This window comes from Leucoraja erinacea, chromosome 8 (genome assembly GCF_028641065.1).
Source record: "Leucoraja erinacea ecotype New England chromosome 8, Leri_hhj_1, whole genome shotgun sequence".
NCBI lineage: Eukaryota > Metazoa > Chordata > Chondrichthyes > Rajiformes > Rajidae > Leucoraja > Leucoraja erinaceus.
The window spans coordinates 28,879,287-28,899,918 of record NC_073384.1 but is presented as its reverse complement, the minus strand read 5'-3'; the positions used below and the strand labels follow the sequence as shown (position 1 = coordinate 28,899,918).

General features: G+C 46.3%; 1 protein-coding gene across 4 annotated transcripts in view; it reads right to left on the bottom strand.

The window, feature by feature from the left end:
* The window catches only part of LOC129699479 (RAC-gamma serine/threonine-protein kinase), a 356,110-nt gene that overhangs the window by 185,404 nt on the left and 150,074 nt on the right, over nt 1-20,632 (bottom strand). For all 4 annotated transcript variants that reach the window (XM_055639303.1, XM_055639304.1, XM_055639302.1 and 1 more), the window contains exon 3: nt 17,339-17,464. In XM_055639303.1, coding sequence (XP_055495278.1) covers nt 17,339-17,464 — 126 coding nt within the window. The remainder of the gene's footprint in view (nt 1-17,338; nt 17,465-20,632) is intronic.

The following is a 20,632-nucleotide window of genomic DNA, read 5'->3' as shown; positions in this document are numbered from 1 at the left end:
GAGGCCCGAAACAGCAGTGCGGTAGTCCGCCATCCCGGCGTCCGCACGCTGTGACGCAGCCAGCTCTTCATAGTCCACGCCGTGGTCTACGGCCGAGATGGAGGGAAGGGCGGGGCGGGACGGGACAGAGCGTCAGCGAAAGTGTTGAGCTTGCCTGCGACGTGCTGAACGTCCGTGCTCTCTGTCGAAGGAGCTCTCTGTCGAAGGCGCTGTGGTTCCACTCGGGAGCACGTAGCTGACAGCTGAAAAAGGCCAGCAGGCCATCGACAAGCTGCTCCAGGACACCGCCCACAGCCGAGTCGTCCACAGTGAGGGCCGTTGGGGCTGAGGCCCGCGGGTGGACCAACATGGTTGCATTAGCGAGGGCCGCCTTGGCACCCTAGAACGGCGCGTCTGCCTAAGAAGACCATTCGAGCTCCCGAGGCTTGCCCGCGAGGCACTGGAAAATGGGCCGCATGATGTTGGCAGCTGCCGGCATGAAACGGTGGTAAAAATTCACCATGCCGACAAATTCCTGCAACCCCTTTACCCTGCGCGGCCGGGGAAACTGCCGAATGGCCTCCACCTTCGAGGGTAGAGGGGCAGCGTTTTGAGGTGTGACGCTGTGCCCCAGAAAGGAGATGGAATGGAGGCCGAACTGGCACTTGGCAGGGTTGATTATAAGGCCGTGGTCAAGGAGGCGCTGGAAGAGAGTCCGCAGGTGCGCGATGTGCTCACCCTGGGTAGGGCTTGCGACCAGGATGTCATCGACGTAAATGAATATGAATGGAAGACCCCTCCTGACCCTGTCCCGCCTTTGGAACACCTGCTCGCCGTTTTTTAATCCAAAGGGCATACGCAGCCATTCGAACAACCTGAACAGGGTGATTGTCGCGATCTTGGGGAAGTCGGCCAGGTGAACTGGAATCTGATTATAGCCACGGACAAGGTCGACTTTACAGAAGGCGGCGGCACTCTCGAGGTGGGCAGAAAAATCCTGGATGTGGAGCAGCAGTAGTGGACCACAATTGTCATGGCGTTCAGACGCCAATAGTCCCCACATGGTCTCCACCCCTCAGATGCTTTGGGGACCATGTGCAGCGGGGATACCCACGGACTGTCCGAGCGCCGGACGATCCCCATGTCCTCCATGAGCAGGAACTCCTCCCAGGCGATGCGCATCTTGTCCGGTGGAAGACCCTTCCCGCCCGTATGAGTGGACTTTCATCGTGGCCGACGTCGCTCAACCGCTCCTGAGTGCCGACTTCCTGCGGGTTTTCTCCCCCCTAGTTGATGTGAGGGGCAGGCAAATGGTTCCAGCATTGGCCCTCGGCCCCCGCCTCCACCCAGCCCAGAGTTCAGCGCCGTCGTCGCGGCCGATGGCCCCTATGCCTCCATCCTCACCAATTTCCCCGAGCTCCTCACTCGCCGTTTTAGCGCGGCAGCCCCAAAGCACGGGGTTGTCCATCACATCCCCACCGTGAGCCCTCCAGTATACGCCCGAGCGCGCCGTCTTCCACCGGACAAGATGCGCATCGCCTGGTAGGAGTTGCCGCCGCCCCAGCCGCTGCCGCCACCCCAACCGCTGCCGCCGCCGCTGTCCCAGCTCCGTGGCCAGGCCGCCGCTGTCGCTGCTGCTGCCGCTGCCGTCCCAGCTCTGATGCCGGGCTTCCGCTGCCTCCGCCCCAGCTCCGTGGCAAGGCCGCAGCTGTCACTGCTGCTGCAGCCGCCCCAGCCGCTGCCGCCGCCCCAGCCACTACCACCGCCGTCCCAGCTCTGATGCCGGGCGGCCGCTGCCGCTTGTCCCAGCTCCGGGGCCAGGCTGCCGCTGTCGCCCCAGCCGCTGCCGCCGCCCCAACCACTGCCGCCGTCCCAGCTCTGATGCCGGGCGGCCGCTGCCGCTTGTCCCAGCTCCGGGGCCAGGTTGCCACTGCCGCCCCAGCCGCTGCCGCCGCCCCAGCCGCTGCCGCCGTCCCAGCTCTGATGCCGGGCAGCCGCTGCCGCCACCCCAGCTCCGTGGCCAGGCCGCCGCTGTCGCTGCTGCTGCCACCGTCCCAGCTACTGCCGCCGTCCCAGCCGCTGCCGCCGCTGCTGATGCCGCCATCCCAGCTCTGATGCCGGGCGGCCCCCGCTCCGAGGCCAGGTCACCGCCCCAGCTCCGTGGCCAGGCCGCCGCTGTCGCTGCTGCTGCCGCCGTCCCAGCCGCTGCCGCCGTCCCAGCCGCTGCCGCCACCAGGCCGCTGCCGCCGCGCTGTCCCAGCTCCGAGGCCAGGCCGCAGCTGTCGCTGCTGCTGCCGCCGTCCCAGCCGCCGCCGCCGTCCCAGCCACTGCCACCGCCGTCCCAGCTCCGATGCCGGGCGGCCGCTGCTGCCGCCCCAGCTCCAGGCCAGGCCGCTGCTGTCGCTGTCCCCGCTCCGAGGCCACCGCCCGCCGCTGCTGCTGCCGCCGTCCCAGCCGCTGCCTGGCCGTCGCTGTCGCTGCTGCTGCCGCCGTCCCAGCTGCTGCCGCCGTCCCGGCTCCGAAGGCCAGGCTACCGCCGCTGTCGCTGTCCCCGCCACTGCCGCTGTCCCAGCCGCCGCTGCCTCTGCCCCAGCTCCGAGGCCGCCAGCTCCGCCATTAGGCCTCGGCGCAGGCGGAGACGGGGGATACGACAAAAGAAGTCGCATCCCCCGAAGGAAGAGACCAAAAATGTGTTCCTTACCCTTCCCCTTTCCCTTCCCCTTTCCCTTCCCCTTCCCCTTTCCCCTTCCCCTTCCCCCCGCCCCCGCTAATGAAGAGGCGCAAAACTTTAAACTGCCCCGGGCGCTCAAAACCCACCCTACGCCACTGGTCACAGTTTAAGGATAAAGGGGAAATCTTTTAGGACTGAGATGAGAAAAACATTTTTTACACGTTGAGGCCAGTTCATTGGCTATATTTAAGAGGGAGTTAGATGTGGCCCTTGTGGCTAAATGGATCAGGGGGTATGGAGAGAAAGCAGGTACAGGATACTGAGTTGGATGATCAGCCATGATCATATTGAATGGCGGTGCAGGCTCGAAGGGCCGAATGGCCTACTCCTGCACTTATTTTCTATGTTTTTATCAGGCCATAATTAAGGAAACGTCTTTGAAATAGTGATAGCTCAGAACAGGCTTCTGAAGTACTTAGAGTTATCAGTTCCGTGTCGGGATCCAATTTTATTTTTAATGTTTTAGAAAAGATTTCAAAAATTCCTCTCCAGAAAATCTGTACAAGAGGCAAAGGAATGTGTTATAGTTGCTTCCTGAAGGAGTCATTTATCACAAATTGGAGATACATTTGGAAAGATCTTATTCAGTTTAGACGTTGAACAATAGAGTCTGTGCAGTATTTTAAATTGAATTAACGAATGCCTAACGTTAAGAGAACAGTTGTGTATGTATAGGTTTTCCTCCCATCTGTCTTTTAAATGTTTTAGGCTAAGCTCATCTTCCCAAGCTCTTCTAATTACTTCTGACGATGGGGTTTGTATATTTAAAAGAGTATTATACAGATATGATATTAACTTGTTTGAATCCGAGTTTCTATTCATCGAGTGTGTCTGGCAACATAAGTTGATAGTCTTGGATATATGATTTCAGATAGTCTCGTATTTGAAGGTATCTAAAATATTGGCTACCTTTCAGATGATATTTCAACTGTAATTCTTGAAATAACCATATAACCATATAACAATTACAGCACGGAAACAGGCCATCTCGGCCCTACAAGTCCATGCCGAACAAATTTTTTTTTCCCCCTTAGTCCCACCTGCCTGCACCTATACCATAACCCTCCATTCCCTTCTCATCCATATGCCTATCCAATTTATTTTTAAATGATACCAATGAACCTGCCTCCACCACTTCCACTGGGAGCTCATTCCACACCGCCACCACTCTCTGCGTAAAGAAGTTCCCCCTCATATTACCCCTAAACTTCTGTCCCTTAATTCTGAAGTCATGTCCTCTTGTTTGAATCTTCCCTATTCTCAAAGGGAAAAGCTTGTCCACATCAACTCTGTCTATCCCTCTCATCATTTTAAAGACCTCTATCAGGTCCCCCCTTAACCTTCTGCGCTCCAGCGAATAAAGACCTAACTTATTCAACCTATCTCTGTAACTTAGTTGTTGAAACCCAGGCAACATTCTAGTAAATCTCCTCTGTACTCTCTCTATTTTGTTGACATCCTTCCTATAATTGGGCGACCAAAATTGTACACCATACTCCAGATTTGGTCTCACCAATGCCTTGTACAATTTTAACATTACATCCCGGCTTCTATACTCAATGCTCTGATTTATAAAGGCTAGCATACCAAAAGCTTTCTTTACCACCCTATCTATATGAGATTCCACCTTCAAGGAACTATGCACGGTTATACCCAGATCCCTCTGTTCAACTGTATTCTTCAATTCCCTACCATTTACCATGTACGTCCTATTTTGATTTGTCCTGCCAAGGTGTAGCACCTCACATTTATCAGCATTAAACTCCATCTGCCATCTTTCAGCCCATTTTTCCAAATAGCCTAAATCACTCTGTAGACTTTGGAAATCCTCTTCATTATCCACAACACCCCCTATCTTGGTATCATCTGCATACTTACTAATCCAATTTACCACACCTTCATCCAGATCATTGATGTACATGACAAACAACAAAGGACCCAACACAGATCCCTGCGGCACCCCACTAGTCACCTGCCTCCAACCCGATAAACAGCCATCCACCATTACCCTCTGGCTTCTCCCATTCAGCCACTGTTGAATCCATCTTGCTATTCCTGCATTTATACCCAACAGTTGAACCTTCTTAACCAACCTTCCATGAGGAACCTTGTCAAAGGCCTTACTAAAGTCCATATAGACAACATCCACTGCTTTACCCTCGTCAATTTCCCTAGTAACCTCTTCAAAAATTTCAAGAAGATTAGTCAAACATGACCTTCCAGGCACAAATCCATGTTGACTGTTCCTAATCAGACCCTGTTTATCTAGATGCTTATATATATTATCTCTAAGTATTTTTTCCATTAATTTGCCAACCACTGAAGTCAAACTAATAGGTCTATAATTGCTAGGTTTACTCTTAGAACCCTTTTTAAACAATGAAACAACATGCGCAGTACGCCAATCCTCGGGGACTATTCCCGTTTCTAATGACATTTGAAATATTTCTGTCATAGCCCCGGCTATTTCTACACTAACTTCCCTCAATGTCCTAGGGAATATCCTGTCAGGACCTGGAGACTTATCCACTTTTATATTTTTCAAAAGTGTCAGTACTTCTTTTACTTTGAACCTCATAGTATCCATAGCTACTAGTTTCCCTTACCTCACATAATTCAATATCCTTCTCCTTGGTGAATACCGAAGAAAAAAAATTGTTCAATATCTCCCCCATCTCTTTTGGCTCTGCAGATAGCTAAAGATAAATGAAAGAGTTCCCATCTCATAATGATCTCCCATATTAGATGGCTTGAACCTTCGAAGGGTTGTTGGCATTTGGCAAGAGAAGAGATTAATTTCTCAGTTTAAGGGTTGACTTCACTTGTTTCCAGATTCGTAGGGTACTGTGGATAATATAATGTTTTCTTCAAATTTATTGGAGAGAGAAGAATCGCACCTATATTAAAAGGCGAGCAATCCTCTCTCTCCATTATTAACCATTTTACCTGTTGGCATGTGTTGTCCATCCAATAGTTTTTAATATTCGTTGCCCAGTAATAGTATAAAAGATTGGAAAGAGTCAATCGGCCAATTTCTTTAGGTTTACATAGATGTCGTTTATGGATTCTGTGTGTTTTATAATCCCAAATAAAGTTTGTGATCAGAGAGTCAAGTTAAAAAAAAAATTTTAGGAAGATAAATCGGTATTGATTGAAATAAGTGCAGGATTTGTGGAAGGAAGATCATCTTTATAGCATTTATTATGCCTGTGAGAGACATCCGAAGCGTTTTCCAAAATTGAGTAAGGGCATTTAGTTTGGTAATTAATAGAGGAGTTTGCTTGAAATAGAGAAGTGTATTTTCTAGTTATGTGAACTCCAAGATATTAAAATTTTTCCGTAACAATTCTAAAAAGGAATTTTAGAAGGTGTGTCGGACCTTGAGGTTTTATTGACATGATTTCACTTTTATTCCAATTTATTCTATATCCTGAAAAGGAACCAAATTCCTCTATAAGATTTAGAATACTTGGAATGCTAACTTGGGAATTGGTGATATAAAATAATACATCATCTGCATATTTTATTATTATAATATTTAGTATTATAGCCGTGAATATTCGGATGTACTCTTATATTTTCTGCTAAAGGTTCAATCGCAAGGGCAAATAACAGGGGTGGTAATGCACATCCTTGTCTATTGCCCCTAGATAGCTGAAATTTAGGTGAGAGTATATGATTAGTCAGTATTCTGGCAGTCGGCTTGTCATATAGCAATTTTATCCATGAAATAAAATTTTCTCCCAACTGGAATTTTTGCAATACTGTAAAAAGATATTCCCATTCTACTTGTTCAAATGCTTTTTCTGCGTCTAATGAAATAATTGATGTCTTCCTTTATCGTTCTGTGTGAGTACATTATATTAAACAGGCGTCTCAAATTGTTAAACGGGTGTCTCTTGGGTATAAACACAGTTTGATCAGAATGTATTAATTTATTAACGTATTTACTTAATCTTCTAGTCAGGGTTTTAGCTAATATTTTCTGATCTGTATTTAACAGGGCAATTGCTCTGTATGATCCCAGGTCTTCCAGATCTTTATTTTTTTGGGTATCAGTGTAATAGTTGATTCGGCTAAGGTTTCTGGTAGCGTCTGTTCTTTAAATGCGTGTATATAAAGGTTATGTAAACGCGGGGAGATTACATCATAAAAATGTTTATAAAACTAATTACTAAACCCGTCTGGGCCTGGTGTTTTGCCATTCTTCAATGAATTGAGTCTCTTTGATTTCTTTAATTGTAGTCTGTGCTCCTAATTCATCACGTTCCGCCACGTTAGGTGACGGAAGATTAGTTATCAAGGAAGTTTGTAATTTTTCTCGTTTCTGTTGGTTTTGGATGTATATAAATGTTGATAGAATTGGGAAAATCTTTCATTAATATCTTTTGGAAGTGTGAACAGTTCACCTTTTTCTGATCTGATTCTTTGAATAGTATGATCCTTTTCCACTTTTCTCAACTGACGTGCTAGAAGTTTATGCGTTTTGTCGCCGAATTCAAAGTTTTCCTGTTTAGTAATTTGAAATAGCCTGATAACTCTTGCAGAGAGAATTCGATTTAGCTTGAATTTTAATACTGTTATCTTATTATATTTATCCATAGACGGATGTTGCATTTTATCGGTAGGCGGCGCGACTCTCGTCAGCAGCGGCCTCTGCAGCCCGTCCGCGTTTTTATTATTTTTAGTCTATGTTTCTATGTAGTTTTTGTTATTTTTTGTTGGGGTGTGTGCGTGTGTGGGGGGGAGGGAGGGGGTAACTTTTAAATCTCTCCCTGCACGGGAGACCCGACCTTTTCTGTCGGGTCTCCGTTGTCGTTGGGGCTGCAACGAGGAGCGGCCTCCAACAGGAGAAGACCGGGGACTCTGGTGCCGACGACTCACCTCACCGTCGCGGAGCTGGCCGAGTCCGGAGCGGGTGGAGCGGTGGTGGAGCGCTGCTGCTGCTGCGGCCCGACCTCCGGAGATTCGGAGGCTGCAACTGCGGGTCTGGCGGACGGCGGCACCGGGAGCCCGCGGGTCCCTGGAGGGAGACCGCTTTTCAGGGCTCCTGCAACGGCGACTTCTCCCGCCCGAGTTGCGGGGTTGAAGAGCTCCTGGAGCGGGGCCTGACATCACCGCCCCGCGTGGCTTGGAATGGCCGCGGGACTCTGCGAGCGCACGCCGGGGGCTCTAACACCAAGACCCGGTGTGTGACCTCGCACCACCCGGCATGGCTTTAATGGCCGCGGGACAATCGCCATCGCCAGCCGGGGGCTTTGACTTTGACTCTGACATCGGGGGGGGGGGGGGGGAAGAGTGCAGTGGAGAGATAAGTTTTTTTGGCCTTCCATCACAGCGATGTGATGGATGTTTATGTAAATTATGTTGTGTCTTGGGTCTATTTGTTTGTAATGTATGGCTGCAGAAACGGCATTTCGTTTGGACCTCAAGGGGTCCAAATGACAATTAAATTGAATCTTGAATCTTGAATTTTCTGAATCCAGCTGTCTGATCTGCTCTTCTAATTGCAATTGTTCCATCCTGTTCTTTTTGTTTTGATATGCTTGATATGAAATGATAGAACCTCTAATAAAGGCCTTAAAAGATTCCCATAATAACGAAGCCGAAGTCTCAAAAAGAATTCCATCTGTTGTTTTAAATATTCACAGCAAACTGGGTTAGTTAGTATTTGGGGATTAAACCTCCAGAACGATTTTCTATTGTACATTCCTTCTAGTTTTAGGGAGAAGGTTAGCAGGGAATGATCTGAAATAATACTATTATGATATTTGGGATTAGTTGTAAAAGGTATTAATTTTGTGTCCACCAGAAAATAGTCAATACCTGTATAAGTTTTATGTATGGATGAATAAAAGGTATATTCTCTTCCGGATGGATTTGCAATCCTCCATACGTCTGTTATATTTGTATTTTTTATATACGTATTTAAGAAGTTCGCTGGATTTTGATTTTGTGTTATATCTCTTTTGTTGTGAGGATTTATCCAAATATTGATCCAAAACACAGTTGAAATCTCCCCCGATTATCAATTTTTGCTGGGTGGAATCTGAAATGATATTAAAAATGTTATTAAAAAATTGTGGATTATCAAAGTTTTGAGCGTAGATATTCACCATAGTAAGTGGGGTAGAATATATCTCCCCAGATACTATGACATGGCTACACTCTTTATCTGCTATGGTGGTTTTATGTTTAAATGGTATACCCTTACGAATTATAATTGCAGTACCTCTGGTTTTGGAGAGAAAAGAGGAGTAATATATTTGACCAATCCAGTTAGCCTTCAGCCTGTTATGAGCTCGATCTTTGAGGTGCGTCTCCTGTAAAAATATTATATCAGCATTAATCGATTTTAATTGGGCAAGAACCTTACCCCTTTTAATTGGCTCATTAACGCCCCTAATATTCCAACTACAAAATGTAATTCCTCCAGTTTTCTTCAGAGGGTTGTCCTGCATTAGAGCTTACATGGTTTCCCTTGCTTCAGATGGGGCAACACAATATATAAAACCAACCTTCTGGTTAGTGGGCGGGTGATCCAAATTTCAAAGCCCTGCAGGTATATCACAAGAAAAAGTGCCTTGAGAAGAATAAGCGAAAAAAGTGCTAAATAAAGTAAATAATACAAAAAAACAGCGTTTGAACGCTGTGCGTTAAGCCCACCCCCTGGTGGGATATTTCATGTGAGCTTCCGCGGATGTTGATTACATTTAGATCTGCCCCTTACAGTAAGATTGCAAAAAAAACCGGACTAAACAAGATATTATGTAAAAAGAAAAAACAGAAAGCAGACCGTGAATAATTTCCTCTAACAGAGTTACATTTCTTCTTATAACTTGCCCCTAAGTGGGTATTTACTATTTAAATTAAAAAGTGGATGTATAAAAATTCTTGTCTTGCTTATTGATATTAGTATGTTAAATACATAACCGGTTAAAAACCGTCAGGCTTGAAGGGGTCAATTAGTACCTCCAGCAGTCTCGCAGGCAGAACAAGAACTCTCTCTCTCTCTCCTCTCAAACTGCCATCAACAATCCTACCGCTTCCCTATCAGTCTAATACTCTTCTAAACCTCACCTCATACTACCACTTGCCCAGTACCCATCTTCACCTGCTTAACCCCTCTTCCTCTGCTAAAGCCACCCTCCGACATACTCTCTTCTCTAACTGTCTTGCCCCGAGTTCCCCGAAAGTCCACACTAAATCCAACCTAGAATAACCTACTGTTTCCCCGTCTCACATCTACTTACTCTACCCCCTGCCCCCCTAACTATTGATTCCCTTACCCCTCTTCAACCAACTTTCTAACATATACCCTCTTGCTCTGACCTGGCAACTGCTAGAAATTCCAACCCCCCCAATCGGATAGATATTAACCGTATTTTAAATATAAACCGATTCATTGACCGTTACCTAGATTTAGTAAATCTCATAAGTATTAGGTATTAGATTAAAATAAACGGGTTAGTATTAGGTATTGTTAAAATAAACGGTTTTGTACGTTTGTTAGTATTTTATGTGATTATCATAGCTTTAATTATATAATTTGTTAGTGTATTATGTTGTTACCATACGTTTAAATTGTTTTCAATGCTGAGTAGTTCAAAGATTTTGAACAATCTCCTCGTAAACACGGGGACCTTGAACAGTCTCCCCGCATACATTCCAATCTATCTTTGATAAGTATGTCTAGACTTAACCGCCTGTGAACCTGTCGGCCATCTTATATGCAGGTTTTTATATATATATATATATTTTTTTAAACACATTATATCAGTCTACCCCTTATAAATACATATAAGAGGTGTAAGTTAAACACACAATTTAACAAACAGGTTCAGTGAAGGTTCAGTAGGCCATGGCCCTGCTAGTACTCATTCCGAATCAATTCTTTATCATACAGAGCTATGCCAAGTATTACTTATCTACTTATCCCTTTAAGTCCTTTTTTAAATCTTGCGCGTATTTAAATGCATCTTCTCAGTCGATGAAGAAACGCTCTGAATCTCCATATGTGACCCTTAATTTGGCAGGATACATTGAGGATAACACGCGTCTTGGTGAAAAGTGCTCGCTTCTTGACGACCTCTGCTGGATAGTCTCTAAAGATTCTTATATTTTCTCCTTCAAACATCAGGGTTCTTGCACTTGCCACTTTCTTCATGATATCTTCAAGAACTGATAGGTCGTGTAGTTTAAGAATAATTTGTCTTGGTGGGGCTCCAGCACCTGATCGGGCTCTCTGAACTCGATGTGCTTGATCAATTTTAGGTCTCTCAGGCAGATTAAATACCTGTTGAAGTAAGTTGGCAGTGAAGACCCGAGAATCTTTTCCACTTTCCTTCCCTTCCTTCACTCCAACTATTCTTAAGTTTTGGCGTCTAGACCGAGCTTCAAGATCCAGGCATTTGTCGGTCATTCTGTCCATTTGCCCAGAAACACGGTCTAGATCTTTCTTCAGTCTTTGCGTTGTTGAGAGATGTCCATAGTAGTAGCGAGTTCTCTGATAGCGTTGTTTCGATGTGAGGAGATAGCGTTGTTTCGATGTGAGGAGAATGGGTTCCAACTTTTTGCTAATATCTTCTTCGACCCTTTTAATTTCTCCTTTCAAAATGGAATTTACCTCTTCGATTCAAACTTGTAGAGTGTCAATTTTTCCGCAGATTTCTTTACTCCGACATCAAGTTTTGTTTCTAGATTTCCAAGCTTTTCAGTCAGAATTTCTCCAAAGTCTTTTGCCATAGCCCGTCTTAAAGCTTGTTCTTGTGTTTGCTCTTCCATGGTAGAAATAAGTCCTTCTTCCTCAGATTCTTCAGAAGTTTCTTTCTCTTGCAGAACCTGCAATCGGGTTCTTTGTCTGGTCTGAGGTAGGCAGAATTGGTTTACTCATTTAAAATACTGGTATCCAGTCGGTATACATTGATTTCTGATGACGTCACTTACGCGACGCCGGGCAACTGCTGGTAAGTGTTTTTCATTCGGTCCGTTTATCTTTTTCAGGTATTTTAACGCGTTTTAATGCGTTTTTCGGAGCGGAGCTAAAAGGAGTGCCTCTTACTGCTCCATGGCGCCACCGGAAGTCCCTTGCGGATGCCGATTGAGTTGAAGAACGCTGCGCAGGCCTTCCAGCGGCTTATGGACTGTATGTGCCATGGCCTGGACTTTGTATTCGTGTACTTGGACGACATACTCGTGGCAAGCCGCTTGCGGCAGGAGCGCTGCATCCACCTCCGTCAGCTGTGTCAGCGCCTCAGAGACTAGGGGTTGGCTATCAACTTGTCCAAGTACCATTTTGGGGTGACGGCCATCGACTTCCTTGGCCACCACTTAACTCCACAAGGGGTGGTGCCTCTGCCGGCCAGGGTGGATGCTGTCCACCGGTTCCCTCGTCCGACCACAGTTAAGGGCTTCCAGGAATTCGTGGGGGTGGTTGCGTTTTATCACCGTTTCGTGCCGGTGGCGGCTGCAATCATGTGCCCGCTTTTCCACCTGATCACTGGTCATCGCAAGGAGGTTGAGGGGTCCGACGAAGCAGCAGCAACGTTCGAGAGTGCCAAGGAGGCCCTGGCTGGGGCCACGATGCTCGCCCATCCACGAGAGGATGCCCCAACCGCCCTGACGGTGGACGCTTCTGAGGTGGTAGTTGGGGCAGTGTTGGAGCAGCTCATTGACGGATGCTGGCGGCCACTCGCCTTCTTCAGCAGGCATCTCAGTGATGCTCAGCGCCGTTACAGCGCTTTCGACCATGAGCTCCTTGCTCTGTACCTCGCTGTACGTCACTTTCGCTACTTCCTGGAGGGGAGGACTTTTACTGCCTTCACAGATCACAAGCCGCTAACTTTCACGTTTGCCAAGGTTTCAGACCCGTGGTCTGCCCAGCAGCAGGGGCAGTTGGCGTACGTGTCCGAGTACACCACCTCCATCCGTTTCGTCGAGGGCAAGTACAACAGGGTGGCCAATGCCTTATCGCGACCTGCGGTTCACGCGGTTCTCCAAGTCGCTGAGGGTATTGATTATTCTGCCCTGGCAGCCGCACTGCTGGTCGACGAGGAAATGGTCGCCTATCGTACGGCGGTATCGGGCTTGCAGTTGGAGGACGTTGTCTGTGGTCCTGGGGGTGCAATTCCGCTATCTGATTCCTCAACGGTTGCTTGTGCTCAAGCCTTGGTGGCGCACTGGATCGCCCAGTTCTGGATGCCGCTGGACATAACATCCGACCGGGGGCCTCAGTTCACGTTGGAACTGCGGTCGGCCATGGCACGCCTCCTGGGGATTCGTCTCCACCGCACAACGGCGTATCATCCGCAGGCGAACGGACTGGTGGAGCTGTTTCACCTCCAACACAAGGCTGCCTTGAAGGCACGGCTCAAATATCCAGACTGGGTGGACGCTCTGCCGTGGGTTTTGCTGGGAATCTGCACCGCACCCAAGGAGGACTTGGCCTCCTCCTCCGCCGAGTTGGTGTATGGGTTCCCATTGACGGTGCCCGGGGAGTTCATCCCACCAGCGCGGGGCCAGGTGGAGCAGCTTTCGGACACTCTGCAACGTCTTCGGCAGATGGTGGGCAAGCTGGTGCGGTGCCCATGTCTCATCATGAGTCCTTCCGTCCGCACGTTCCCTCTGCTCTGGAGGACTGCCAGTTCATCTTCCTGTGCAGGGATGCCCATTGGACACCCCTCCAGTGGCCGTACGAGGGTCCCTTCCGGGTCCTGGAACATGGCTCGTCCACTTTCGTCTTGGACATGGGGGTCGGCGTAAGACTGTTTCGGTTGTGCAGCTGAAGCCGGCGCATATTGACATTGATCGACCGGTGCTGGTAGCCCGGCCCCTTAAGCGAGGGCGCCCTCCGTCTAGGGTACCTCCTCCAGTGGCTACTCCATCCCCTGCATCTGTTGGTCGGTTGCCCGTTCCTGGGCCGAGCTGGCGCGCACCTGGGCTGGTCGCCGCGTGCGCCCTCCTGTCCGTTTCGTGCCTCTGGTTCTTGGGGGGGGGGGGGGGGTCCTGTAGCGGTCCCTGGGGGTTAGGTCACTCCTTGGGTCATACCGCTCGGCTCTTGAGGGACAGGGACGATTGTCTGGCCACGTGGTTTCCCATTGTGTGTGTTTGCCATGATCGATTAAACAACTTCTGAACCTGCCTGGCGTCTGGCCTTTTCCTGACCTCATCCAGGCCAGTACAATAACTTAATACAGTGCAAACAGGTATTTTTCTAAATAAGGGATTTAAACAAAGATACACATGCCATCCTTTCAGGTGATCATAAAAGATTAATGAGATAATAAGACAGTGGGGCAGAATTAGGCCATTTGGCCCATCGATTCTGTTATCAATTCCTTGATTGTAATTTGAAGAAATGCAGATGAGTCACACCAGTGTCCTGCTGATCTTTCATCTTGAACCTACATCTATCATATTTTTTTACTAATTTTTTTGTAAGGCAATATCTGCAGTTTCTTGTGTCTCCTAGAAATATTTTTACACTGGTATCTGAGTAAATGTGTAGAATGGTTTCCAATAATCACCGCAAAGATCCACCCTCTAACCCTTCGCAATAATAACCAATTTTCATCCATCTGAAAAGAGTACAATAATCAATATGGAAAAGTACATATTTGGAATTTCAAAAAATGAAGTTAAGCATAATTATATTATGTACATTTAAACTTGACAATTAACAATCAGTGTCTGCATTACAGCAGCAAATAAAATCTCTCTAGATATCTGTCATGGGCCAAAATATGGCAATATCTTTCCATTATAATATTGGGAACAACTCTGCCCAAGACTGCAAGACATTGCAGACAGTTGTAGTTGTAGCCCAGACAATCACTCAGACCAAACTTCCCACCGTTGACTACATCTACACTTCACACTGCCTCGGAAAAGCAGCCAACATAATCAAAGCCTTGCCCCACCTTGACCATTTCTTCTTCTTCATACTCCCGTCCGACAGAGGTACAGAAGCTTGAAAGCACGCACCATTAGATTCGTAAAATCTCTTTCCCTCGATTATCAGGCTTCCAAACGTTCCGTCCATAAGCTAGAGTGCTGTTTAATTCACCCCTATCCAATTGAGGACAATGGACTTTTTTATGGAACTGATGCGCTATAATGCACTTCAATGCTGAGAACTATATACTGCACTCTGTATCTTTCCCTTTGCTCGATCTCTTGCACTTGAGTTTGAACTGATTGTAGCCATGAATTATTTATCTGATCTGTTTGCATAGCATGCAAAATCAAAACTTTCAATCTTTCTTAATTGTGCTAACTGCCTGTGCATAATAAAATTATCTATACTAAACCTTTTTTCTTTTCTAACAATCACATTACAAACATCTGGGATTGTTCTTACAGGCAGCATTTTGGCAGCAATATCCTTTTTATTCATCCAATGCACTAATTTTAAGTGCAGGCTGGGATAAGAATCCTTAATTAAACAAATAAACAAACATGAAAAATAAAAAACTGCTCATAAAAGAGCATTCCCTCAGCTCCCTTTGATAAAGCAGCCTTGACCTTAAGTCCTCCACTTTATTTTCTAGTGATTGAACATTGGCTAGTAGGGAGAGGGGGTCATAGTCCCCTGCGCTTCAGTCTGACCTGAAGTCCTGCCCGTCTGCCACGTTTCCGGACACAATGGAGGCCTCCCCGGTGTTTCCAGGTACATTATTTACAGTCCCTGTGAGGTGGGAGCAGGGAGGTATGGGGGGGGCGGGAGTAGGGGAGGGCGTTTGGGGAAGAGGGGAGGGAGTATATGGGTGTGTATCCGGGTGGGTGTGGCCTGTGTGTGGGGGAGGGCTGTGTGTGTGGGAGGAAGGGGGTGAGTGTGGGTGGGGAGGGGTGTGTGTGTGATGAGTGTGTGGGGGGGGGGGGAGTGTGTGTGGGAGGTAAAGCGGGTGTGTGTGGGCAGGGGGGTGTGGGGGGTGTGTGTGTGGGGGAGGGGGATGTGTGTGGGGGAAGGGGGTGTGTGTGGGAGGGAAGGGGGTTTTTGTGGGGAGTGTGGGGGGGGGGAGGAGTGTGTGTGGGAGGGGGGAGGGGGGTGTGGGCAGGGTGGTGTGTGGGGGGAGGGTGGTAAATGTGGGCGGGGGGTTTTATGGGGTGGAGGGTGGAGGGGGGGTGTGGGATGTGGGGGTGTGGGGGGTGAGAGAGCTCGGAGAAAAGATGGGGAAAGAACCATAGGGGAGAGGGGGGTATCACACGGGGGGGGGGGGGCGGGAGCCAGCGAATGGGACCAGAGGGGAAGGGGCTGGAGCTGGGGGGCGGTGCTATGGCAGTGCAGTCGGGACTCACAGCGGGCGGCACCAGCAGCAGAGGCCGCGGGCGCAGACCCAAGCAAGGCCGTGGGCTGTCCCGAGCGAGGCCCACTTGCCCTCCTCTCTCGCCCTACCACCTCATCAGCCTCAATCCCCCCTGTCTCCCTCCTCACCTCATCCGGAGGATCATCAGCCATCGACGCCCTCAGAGGCGAATGGGACCAGAAGGGAAGGGGCTGGAGCTGGGGATCTGTGGTCTCCTGTACGTTTAGGCCTAAAGTAAACATGCGATTAGGCAACCCAACATTCCATCTAAGATATTGAAGCTTCTGGACTGGATATTGAATTACTACGATTTCCGGTTAATAGATTTGTTTCTGTATGATTCATCCATCTGTGATAATGGTTCAGTTTGTTTGTTTTCTCCTTCAGCCTCTGGGAGTGATGTTATGTTCAGCCTGACTCGTCTTCCTGCTTTGCATTTCATAACACGCACATTCCTTTGTCTATGTTCTTTATCACTTTCCAACTGCTCCCATTCACTCATTAACCTGACAACCTTGTTATAGGTAATCCCCTTGGTCACGTCAGTTTTACCTTCTCAAAAACAAACCAATCCCTCACTCTGTCTGCAACTCAATGAGCTTCTTTTGTTTCCTTCCCAGTTCTGATGAAGGGTTCTTCACTTTGCTTCTCTTCCCATAAATGGGTATTTTGTTCATTGTACAGTTCCAGCATCTACTGTTTTTTTATTTTAATTTCCTGCCCTAAGGTTAACCATTTTCAGTAGCCATAACCATGAATAAATTGTTCAATGAATATAGCTAAATACCCAGGAGTCAAAGGAGATCAAGTGATTAAAGCGTGAATTTCATGTGAATTGAGCTTGGTAAAGATTAATAAGAATAAATGAACTAAACATTTGCCTCTGGGAACATCAAATGATGCTGGTGCTTTTTTTTTTTTGTTCACATTACTTATGAAAATAATAATCTCTTTTACAGTTAAACTAAATGATATTGCTGAAAGGGCTAACATTTCATGTTTTACAAGTTGTCTGGCAAATTTAAGTATATTTGCTCTGGAGTTTCCTACTATTTCATGCGTAATAGTGAATGTTCTGCCCAGTAGAAATACCTTCCAAAATTATGAATTTATAGGTTCATAGATTTATACAGCATAGATGCACGACCTTCGCCCCAGCCTCTCCATGCCATTCCTACCCTCTAGACTTTCAAATCTACGAAATTAATACAAAGAGGATTATTAAAAACAATAGCGCAGAACATTTGAACTAAAAATAAAATCACATCTGAGATAATGCTGCAAATATCCAGAAAACTACAAAAAAAATGACTTCAAGACTTACTTGCCACTGAGAAATTATTCAAAGGGTATGGTAGATCTGCATCTTGAGGTTTCTCCTTGTATCCTATGAATGATCCGTCAGTCTTCAATAGAAAATACCTTGGTCTCCAGTTTTTGATATATTCCCCTACCAAAAAAAATAAAAGATACTTAGCAACTGAACAGAGGTAACTAATCTCTACAAGTAGAGGATTATGCTCAATTTCCTTCTCCATGGGGAGGAAAAAACACAACTTTCCTCTGAAATAAAAGTTTTATTAAAGATAGATAATCACAGCCAGTCAAAATTAGGCTGAATTGTTATATCTACAAATTGACACATCTAAATAAAGGTAGACATTTGGAGTTCATGTTCAGCCTGTGAAAATATTATAATGGAATTCTTAGATAGCAGGTAAATAATGTGAGACTGACAAAAATACAATCTTTGTATCTACTTTTCGATGCTCTCAACTAGTACAGGATTCACGTTGAGCATGGATCTATGGAAAGCAACAAATGGTCTTTCAAGATCAATTACTCTACTGAAAAACAACATTTGACATGCTATCCTTGTGCACATTCACCCACAATTACAACTTTAAACACACATTTAATCAGTAAAAATATTAATTGAAATGAGGAGAAAATAAACAAACATTTAGTCTGGTACTGAGTTAGAGGTATACAGCGTGGGAATGGGCTCTCTGGCCCAATTCGTCTTTGTCAACCAAGATGCTTTCCTGAGCTAATTGCCTGCATTTGGTACATATCCGTTTGAAACTTTCCTACCCATGAACCAGTCCAAACATTTTTTTTAAATAGTAATTGTACTCATAATGCCCACCACAGCACAGAGTCTGCTTTGTTGAAGGTACATAATGACCTACTGCTCACCACTGACTCCGGCGACTGTGCAATCCTGCGCCTTCTCGATATCAGCGTAGCATTTGATACTGTCGACCACATCATTCTAATTGGCCGTCTCCGGTACGGGATTGGTATTGATGGCACTGCCCTGAGCTGGTTCATCTCCTACCTCTAAGGTAGGAGTTTCTCTACTAACATAGGCAACTCTTTCTCCTCCCCAGCTAGCATCTGCTGCGGGGTTCCACAAGGTTCCATCCTTGGCCCCATTCTCTTCTCCCTGTATAATCTCCCGTTTGGCCAAGTCATTTAAAGGCACGGCATTTCCTTCCATTGCTATGCAGACGATACATAACTCTATCTCCCCCTGAAGCCCAAAAAACAATAAAATCTACTTAACCTTATCCACTGCCTCTAGGATATAAAGTGTTGAATGGCCAAGAACGTCCTCCAACTAAACCAGAGTAAGTCTGAGGTCATCCTTCTCGGCCCCTCGGACTCAATAAAAATCAAAGCAGGCAACCTTGGAAGCCTTACCCCACTACTCAAACCTCAAGTCAAACACCTTGGCGTGACATTTGACTCACTAGGTATGTTGCAAAGCCTACCTGAAGCGTCGCTGAAAATCTGTCCCAGCCCATGTGCGGGATTTTGGCACCGTTTAGAGGGGGGCGGGTTTAAAACGCGATTTTTCACTAGGCTGTTCAAATCGCGGTTTTTCAGCCTAGTTAATTATTAACGAAAAATCGCTGGAAGATTCCCTCGCTTGAGCTATTATTAGTTTTAAGGGCTTTCTTTACTTGTTATAGTAGGTTAAAAATTAACCTCTAAACCCCCGACCGCCGACAACGGGTCGGATCTCATACAGGGGACAACAGAAGGTAGGCTGTTTATTTTTACGTTAAAAAGGGCTTCTTAAGATCCCTTTATACAAAGTTTAATGTTGCGAGTAGCTAATTTTGGCCACATTATATCCCGCAGTATTTTTCTGGGCATTTGAGGGCACAAATCTACCGCAATGTGAACGTTCTAAACCAGCGCGTTCACAGGATCCCACTAGAAAGCCGATTTAAATTGACTTTAATTAACAGCAATTGAACACTAAATTCCTTCCATTTGGCCTATAAATTAATGTAAATGAGATTTAAAAATCAAGTTTTATTGTGAATTATTTGTGAATATTATTCGGACACTTAGGCTATTTAACAATGTTAATCATTTATTAAGAAATGGATAGATGTTTAGATCTAGTAATTGAAGTTTGTAATTAGCTACAATTAGGTAACTAACTAATTATATGCTTTAATTTCAGGTCATCCAAGTAAGATTATTTTATATTTGTTTCAGCATGCTTCAATCTACGATAACTGAAAATTTCATTCAGTTCTCTTAATTTTTAAGAAAGTTATGGGCTTTTGACTGTCCACGATCACAGCGTTTTTGTTATGTCCATAGAAAATCAATAGGGAACAAGATGCTAATTTCCAAGTATGAAAATGGCCATAACTTTTTAAATACGAGATATGAAAGTGAATTGGGTGTAAAATTAAACTTATTTTTATGCTTTATCTGATGGGATAAATTGCAGACATGATTTTTAAAATCTCAAAATTTTGTAACATTGCTACTGTAGCTCAATCCTTTGTAGGCAACCTCAAAATATTCCTGTTTACGGTTGAAATTTGACAAACAAGTCAATGCCGTGGTAAAAGCTAGCTTCTTCCAGCTTCGGACGATAGCTAAAATAAAACTCTAGTTTGATGACCTCGAAAAGGTCATCCACACATTTATCTCCTCCCACCTCGATTACTGCAACTCCCTTTACACTGGCATCAGCCAATCTTCCCTGTCCCGCCTGCAACTGGTCCAAAACGCTGCAGCGAGACTCCTGACGGGCACCCGAAAAGGGGCCACATCACCCCGATTCTGGCCTCTCTCCACTGGCTCCCTGTGCTGTTCCGAATAAATTTCAAGATCCTTCTTTATGTCTACAAAGCCCTTAACGGGCTTGCCCCCACCTACACCAAAGTCTGCTTACCCACCACACCACCTCCAGGTCCCTCAGATCGGCCGACTTGGGGTTACTGAACATCCCGCGGTCTAGGCAAAAGCTCTGGGGCGACCACGCCTTTGCGGTTGCAGCTCCTAGACTGTAGAACAGCATCCCTCTTCCCATTAGAACTGCCCCCTCCATCAACTCCTTTTAAGTCGAGACTTAAAACTCATCTTTACTCTCAAGCCTGTCTTGACGTCCTCGGAGGGAGGGCTATATGTATGTATTTATGTATGTACTTAATCTATGAACCAATGTTGTATAACGTTAGTACCTCCACCACTTTGGCCAACAAGAGTTGTTTTTTAAATGTGCTATAGAAATAAAAGTGACGACTTGACTTGACTTGAATGAGTATACGTCAAACGGTCACGATGCGCATTTGGAGTATTGCGT